Consider the following 7,322-nt stretch of genomic DNA (forward strand, 5'->3'; position numbering starts at 1 on the left):
GGTGCTTCCCAGAACTTTAAACATTCCAGACAATCAACCATGTGAAGACAAGGACTGTCATGACCCATTATTTTATGGGAAGCACATATTTGTAACATTGATTACTTACTGTTGAAGTTTGGCAATAATTATTGCTGATGCCCCAGGAGTTGCACCAAAGAAAAAAAAAAAAAAAAAATCTGATTATACAGTTGTGACTCTTAACTAAATTACAATTGAGCAAGACTTTATATAAGTGACATTTAGATACCAACCAATTTATCTTCAGTAGATTGTAATTTAAAATTGTACAAGCAATTATAGCAATAAAGACAAGACTTGGGCCGAGTCATCTGGAAATTGAGATTGTGTAATAATGCCAATATTTTTGTATTGTAATTTTGAACTTCATGCTATAGGGGCCTGCCTCCATTAGGTATTATTATCAAATGGTGAAATTTTGTTGTATGTAAAGACATGAAATGTCATTCAAATTTATTGGCCAGTGAGGAAATGATGGTACTTAATCAAATGCAATAGTTCATTATTATTATTAATATTATTATTATTATTATTATTATTATTGTGAGTCGAGTTGGATGTGGCAATTGATAGCACATGGCTAATCTTTTAATTTTAGGTTCAGTTCCGAGAAGTTTGGGCGGCTTTGGCCCACCTGGTTTGTCCTGTGGACCACGTGTTGTTTCAACAGCAATCCATGTGGAACCATCGTTGGCCAGCCTGGTGATACATTACCATTATGGGTGACAAACCTTAACTAGGTCAAAGGTCAAGGTCGGGGTTTGTCTTTCACTGGTGGAATTGTGGCAAGACATCATGAGATAGAAAGGATCAGAGGTAAAGGAGCCAAGGTCACTAGGTCAAAGGTCGATATTGCCGAGTAAAGGTCAAGGTCGGGGTTTGTCTTTCACTGGTGGAATTGTGGCAAGACATCATGAGATAGAAAGGATCAGAGGTAAAGGAGCCAAGGTCACTAGGTCAAAGGTCGATATTGCCGAGTAAAGGTCAAGGTCGAGGTTTATGTCGTTCACTGGTGGAATTGTAAGACATCCCGAGAGGAAATGAGTCATAGTCAGTCGAGTCCAAGGTCATTGGACCAAAGGTCAATATTACCAGGGCAAAGGCCATTACTTAACATAGAAATATTTTACGGATTTTGAAACAGTAAGTTGAGTCTCGGCTACGCGGTCGTAGCCTGCCCGGGTGGTTGGAGGGTGTGTAGCGACGCGTGGGTCACTTCGTGTCGTTTTTCGGAATTTAGTACAACCCTGTCCGAGGAAGCGAGGAACTCTGGGAGAAAAAGTGACGTCACAGGCTCTTCCTTTGGAGGCCAAGATACGATAGGTCGGTATTGAAATTCAGGCAGGGTAATCTGTTAGATTTTTGTGTTGTCAGCGCCCATCTCTTCCCTAAAATGTTATAAAATGGTTTACTAAACATCAGTTGCCACCTACAACCCGATAGGTTTGATTTCCGACCGTGTAATTTGGTATATTTTTCGATTTATGCAGACTTAAGTTTTGGCGGGAACCTCGTGTCGTGATTGAGGGGAACGTTCGCTAGCTGTTGAAATTTTGTTAAATAGTGGATAATTCGAGAATTGGTATTCTCGGGGAGTAGTTTTCTCTCGTTCGGTGAGGCTAATTTTGTGTGCCCCCCTCGCCAAGACGAACGTAGGAGAAGGCGGTAGTGTTGAGTTGGACTTTGTAAATTTGGAGTCGGTCACGTGGCGGAGATTTGTCCGTTCGGCGAGGTTTGAGACTCGCTCCGAGGAACGGTGTCAGATTCCGTGGGCCGAGAGTTAATTTAGCTAGAGAATTTCGACAACCACGACATTGGTTCCTGCCTGGTAGTTAGTTTAGGTAAAAGTTTGTTTATTTCAGGTGGCTTCTGTACATTGTTAGGGTTAATTTAAAACACTCACTGAGCCGGTTAAATGTCTTTCATGCTAAACTTTACTCTTGTAAAATATATAATAAATTGTTGAATCTGTTTAATTCTTCTCGTCATTATTGCCAGTACTTGGTCGAAATTTGTTAGTGAAATCTGCAAGCGAAAGCGGCAGTCGAACCCATTGGGCACTTTTATTATTGTAACTACAGAGGTGACGTCCGCGGGGCAGCCACTAGCGGGTCGCGAGACGTAGTTCGTTACACAAGTCTGCGTTATCTGAATCTAGTTTTGTCGAAGGAGCTATAAGTGAACTTTTGCAGAGAAATCTAATAGTCAGGTGTAGTCAAATACCTCGGGTGGTCAATCCATTGACAGTTTCCATACAGAGTAATTCTAAAAAGAAATTGATTTTGGATTTACGAGTAGTAAATAAACATTTATGGAAACAGTGTAAAGTATGACGACATCCGTGTAGCACTGATGTATGTTCAAAAGAATTGTTGGATGTTTAAATTTGATATACACTCGGCGTATCATTTTGTCGAGATATTTTTACCACATACCGAGTATTTAGGATTTACCTGGACATATGAAGATGGTAGAACTGTATACTATAATTTTTTGGTGTTGCCTTTTGGGTTATCATCTGCCCTATACATATTTACAAAGCTATGTCGTCCTTTAATAGCAAAGTGGAGAGGGGAGGGAAAGTTGATGTTGATGTATCTTGATGACGGTTTTGGATGTGGAAAAGATTTTTCAGGAACTCAGAGTTTAGCACATGATATCAAGTCAGACTTGCTAAAGTCCGGTTTTGTGCCAAAGGCAGAAAAATCGTTGTGGGTACCGGTTCAGGTTTTGCAGTTTTTAGGCTGTACTATTGATTCGGAGCGTTTTATTCTGTATGTTACAGAGAGTAGGGTTGAAAAGATTCTGAAAACTTTAGAGTATATCGAGGAGACAGTCAGGAAAAGTAGGAGGGTGCCAGCTAGGAAAGTGGCCAGTTTAGTGGGACAAATTATTTCTATGAGTGTTGTGATTGGTAGTGTGTCTCAGATTATGACGAGGTATATCAGCATGGATATTTCACAGGTTTTTTCTTGGAGTGCCTATATTAAGTTGTCCGACGAGAGCCTATTACAACTTAAATTCTGGAGAGAAAACGTGAACAACATTAATGTCAAAACACTGAGTGAGGTTGAAAAGTGTTCTAAAATAATATACAGTGACGCAAGTGGTTCTGGTTTCGGTGGGTACGAGGTTAATACAGTGAATGGTGTAGCACACGGGGTGTGGACAGAGGAGGAGAGCGGTAAATCTTCAACATGGCGGGAGTTAGTTGGTGTTTTGAGGGTTTTAAAATCTTTAGGAACCACATTAAGCGGTCATCGTGTGAAATGGTTTACGGATAACACAGGGGTCTTTAAAATCGTAGATAAGGGTTCTATGAAACTTGATTTGCAGTTAGTTGCGAAGGACATATTTCATACTTGCATTAAGTATGCTATTTCATTGGAAATGGAATGGATACCAAGGACGTTAAATGATAGGGCAGATTATCTTTCAAGGGTTCTCGAAAAAGATGATTGGGGAATTTCCATCAATAGTTTAAATATCATTATTCAGAGATGGGCAACACTTGACGTTGACTGGTTTTCATCGGAACATAATGCAAAGCTACCAGTCTTTTTCTCAAGATTTTGGAGTGAGGGCTCCACAGGGGTGGATGCATTTGTTCATTATTGGGGAGATAGTAGAGGTTTGTTCGTACCTCCACCTTGTTTGATTCTACGAGTTGTGAGAAAGATGATTTATGAAAAAGCACAGGGTGTGTTGGTAATTCCGTTGTGGAAATCAGCTATGTTTTGGTCTGTTATATCTAAGAAAGATGGTACATTTATACCACAGATTTCAGATTATATCGATTTACCTACAGCAAAGGAGTGGTTCACACCATGTAAGAGTGGTGTAGGAATTTTTGGTAATTTAGATCTGAAGTTCCGAATGTTAGCACTTTTTATGGACTGTTAAGTCATGACTATGGCGAATGGTTTACTACAGTAATTTGAGTGGTTCGTTGTGACTTATTTTGCACAGTATTAGGGTTACTAACTTATTTGCTGCTTGGCATAATTGTATTATGTAGTTATTTGTATGCCGTATTTTTGAATGAGACATAAGTTCATCTGAATTAGATATATGTATGCTGCTTGGTTGAATTAGATACATATATGCTGCATGGCTGAATATATACTAAAGTATATGCCGCATGGCTGAATTGGGCATATGTGTGCCGCATGGCTGAATTAGATACATTTATGCCGCATGGCTGTATAAAATACATGTATGCCGCATGGCTGAATCAGATATATGTATGCCGCAGGGCTGAATTAGATACATGTGCTGTATGCAGCATGGCTAAATTCATGCATGTATGCCGTTTGGCTGAATTGAGCACTATGCCGCATGGTTGAACTAAAATATTTGTGTGCCGCATGGCTGAATTAGATATCAGTATGTCGCATGGCTGAATTACGATATATATAGTATATTTACAAGTGAAGCGTTGGCTAAGCATTATAATTGTATATAGTACAGGACGAAATAGTATGTTAGTGAGGTACAATTGTGGGATATTTGTGGTACATAACGAGATTTTAAATATCTAATTATTTTGATTGATTTGCTTGATTTTTAATTATTATTTTCCTTTTTTAAAGATGTTTTTTCAGTGTTACGCTGATGAGATCGAAGAGCTTCCGGGAGTTTTGTCTGGTGAGGTTGCCCTGATTCCGGAATTACTCAAAGATTCGCGAGCTGTGAACACGTCGAAAAATTATACGCGTGGATTTCAGCGTTGGAAACGATGGTTGTTGGCAAGTGGGTTGGAATCGGGGACGCTTTGCCGGCCAAGGCATTCCATGTTGCTCTATATTTAGTTTCGTTGGCACAAACTGCAAATACACCAAGTCCAATTGTGAATGCTTATTATAGTTTAAAGTGGTTTCATGATTTGTATGATTTGGACTCTCCTACTAAATCCAATTTGGTGAGAAATGTTTTGGAGGCGTCAAAGAGGAGATTAGCCAAACCAGTTGTGAAAAAGAAACCGATGACTGTGGACTTATTATTGTCAATGTATAAAAGTAAGTTCAGTGTTGGTAATCTGAAAAATCAAAGAATTAGATGTGCGTGTTTACTTGCGTTTGCTGGGTTTTTGAGGAGTGATGAGCTGCTACGTATCAGAGTGTGTGACGTCATGTTTGCCAGTGCATATATGAGTGTGTTCATTGAATCTAGTAAGACTGACAAATATAGAGATGGTGCATGGCTGATGATTGCTGAGACTGGGACGTGTTTGTGTCCGGTAAAAAATTTGAAGTTGTTTTTTGACTGGGCCAGTTTAAAGGAGAATTCGGATCAATATATTTTTTGTAGTTTGTCTCCAACCAAAGATGGTTATAAGGCGAGATCGGACAACAAATCTATGTCTTATACTACTTTACGAGAGTTGTTTATTGAAGCGTTTAAACCACTTGTTGAGGATATGTCTCAATTTTGTTTGCATTCTTTGCGTGCTGGTGGAGCTACAGCAGCTGCCAAGAATGGTATCGAAGATAGATTGTTTAAACGTCATGGTCGCTGGGTTAGTGAAAATGCCAAGGATGGCTATGTGGAAGATTCTTTTACAGAACGTCTTAAGGTTTCTGAGAGTTTAGGCTTGTAAATTCAAAGACTAGTTTTCCCGTTCTTTTAGTTCAGTGGCGATTATGCGCTCATTACAATAAATATATTTGATATTTTCATTTTGGTGTTTGAGTATTTCCTGTTGGAGGGTGTGGTATTGGAGGGAAATATAATTATCGGAGTTTGATGGTACAGAATTAGCCGATAATTATTTTCCCTTCAGTGTCATACTTTCCGATAGGGGGGTGTTGTGAATGCGATAGTCGCTCCGACAGTGCACATGACTTGATTTTAAAGATAATTTTCAGTAAATAAATTTAAAACTTTAATAAACTGATTTTGTATGAATTACGGAGTTGACAGGATGTTTAGATTGTCATGAAGTTGAAAGACAGATTGGTGAGTGAGTGTGTTATCAATGTATTTGTACTTACATTGTGAAACTGTCGGTCAGTGGCGATTATGCGCTCATTACAATAAATATATTTGATATTTTCATTTTGGTGTTTGAGTATTTCCTGTCGGAGGGTGTGGTATTGGAGGGAAATATAATTATCGGAGTTTGATGGTACAGAATTAGCCGATAATTATTTTCCCTTCAGTGTCATACTTTCCGATAGGGGGTGTTGTGAATGCGACAATCGCTCCGACAGTGCACATAACTTGATTTTAAAGATAATTTTCAGTAAATAAATTTAAAACTTTAATAAACTGATTTTGTATGAATTACGGAGTTGACAGGATGTTTAGATTGTCATGAAGTTGAAAGATAGATTGGTGAGTGAGTGTGTTATCAATGTATTTGTACTTACATTGTGAAACTGTCGGTCAGTGGCGATTATGCGCTCATTACAATAAATATATTTGATATTTTCATTTTGGTGTTTCCTGTCGGAGGGTGTGGTATTGGAGGGAACAAAATCTTGGACAATAAGAGATTGTTATGGCTATTTCTTCAAATACTAGATGGACCTTTCTCCAATTTCGTATGTAGGTTTCCCTTGGCCCATAGTTGTACCCGTTTTATTTGGGAATGAGCAGACAAAGAAAATGGCCGACAGGTAGCCATCTTGGACTTTTACAATGAACGTTTGTTATCGCTATTTCTTGAAACGTCCTAGACAAATCTTTCTCAAATTTCATAAGTAGATTCCGTTTGGTCCCTAGATTTGACCTTTTGACTTTGCGACTTACTAGAAAAACAAAGATGGCTTACCATCTTGGATGGCAGTTATCGATTATTATCGCTATTTCTTGAATGATTATTATATAATGGCGAATATTGGAAAGAGGAAGAACAAAGATCAAACAATGGGTCTCTTGTTAAAGTATATTAAGGCCTTAACCTTTGACCCCTAAAACAATATGTAATATAATTTGCTGTAAAAACTACACCGGTATAAAATTTGAGTGATGTTAGTCACACAGAACTGGAAACATTAAGGAAACTTCTCTATTCATAGTACCTTTGGCCTCCTGAAAAGCAATACAAAACTTTCTTCATTTAAGTATTAGAAAGTGCAATGGGTCCAGCAGAACTGTTCATATTCTGCAGAACACAAGAAACACAGAAGAAATATCAGTTCAGCTCATTACAGAGCTTCCAAATCTTAGATGCAGGCTTATAACACTTTCATTATTGAAATCCAAAAAGGCCATCTCTTTCGATCAGATCAATCAGATATGATTCAACATCAATATTCGGCATGATTTTCAAAATAGCTAACTTCTGTTATTCACTG

General features: G+C 38.4%; 2 protein-coding genes across 2 annotated transcripts; both read left to right on the plus strand.

Annotated features, from left to right (window-relative positions):
• Positions 1-2,613: 2,613 nt before the first annotated feature.
• On the plus strand, positions 2,614-3,924 carry LOC132556090 (uncharacterized). The gene has a single exon (XM_060220477.1). The coding sequence runs from the start codon at positions 2,614-2,616 to the stop codon at positions 3,922-3,924; it is 1,311 nt and encodes a 436-aa protein (XP_060076460.1).
• Positions 3,925-4,759: 835 nt separating this feature from the next.
• LOC132556091 (uncharacterized) lies at positions 4,760-5,620 on the plus strand. The gene has a single exon (XM_060220479.1). The coding sequence runs from the start codon at positions 4,760-4,762 to the stop codon at positions 5,618-5,620; it is 861 nt and encodes a 286-aa protein (XP_060076462.1).
• The last annotated feature ends 1,702 nt before the right edge of the window (positions 5,621-7,322 follow it).

The sequence above is a fragment of the Ylistrum balloti genome, unplaced genomic scaffold (assembly GCF_031769215.1).
Source record: "Ylistrum balloti isolate Yb309-2 unplaced genomic scaffold, AGI_CSIRO_Ybal_v1 Utg370544, whole genome shotgun sequence".
NCBI lineage: Eukaryota > Metazoa > Mollusca > Bivalvia > Pectinida > Pectinidae > Ylistrum > Ylistrum balloti.

Coding starts and splice junctions, on each gene's coding strand:
- LOC132556090 (XM_060220477.1), top strand. CDS start 2,614: ATGTATCTTGATGACGGTTTTGGATGTGGAAAAGATTTTTCAGGAACT.
- LOC132556091 (XM_060220479.1), top strand. CDS start 4,760: ATGGTTGTTGGCAAGTGGGTTGGAATCGGGGACGCTTTGCCGGCCAAG.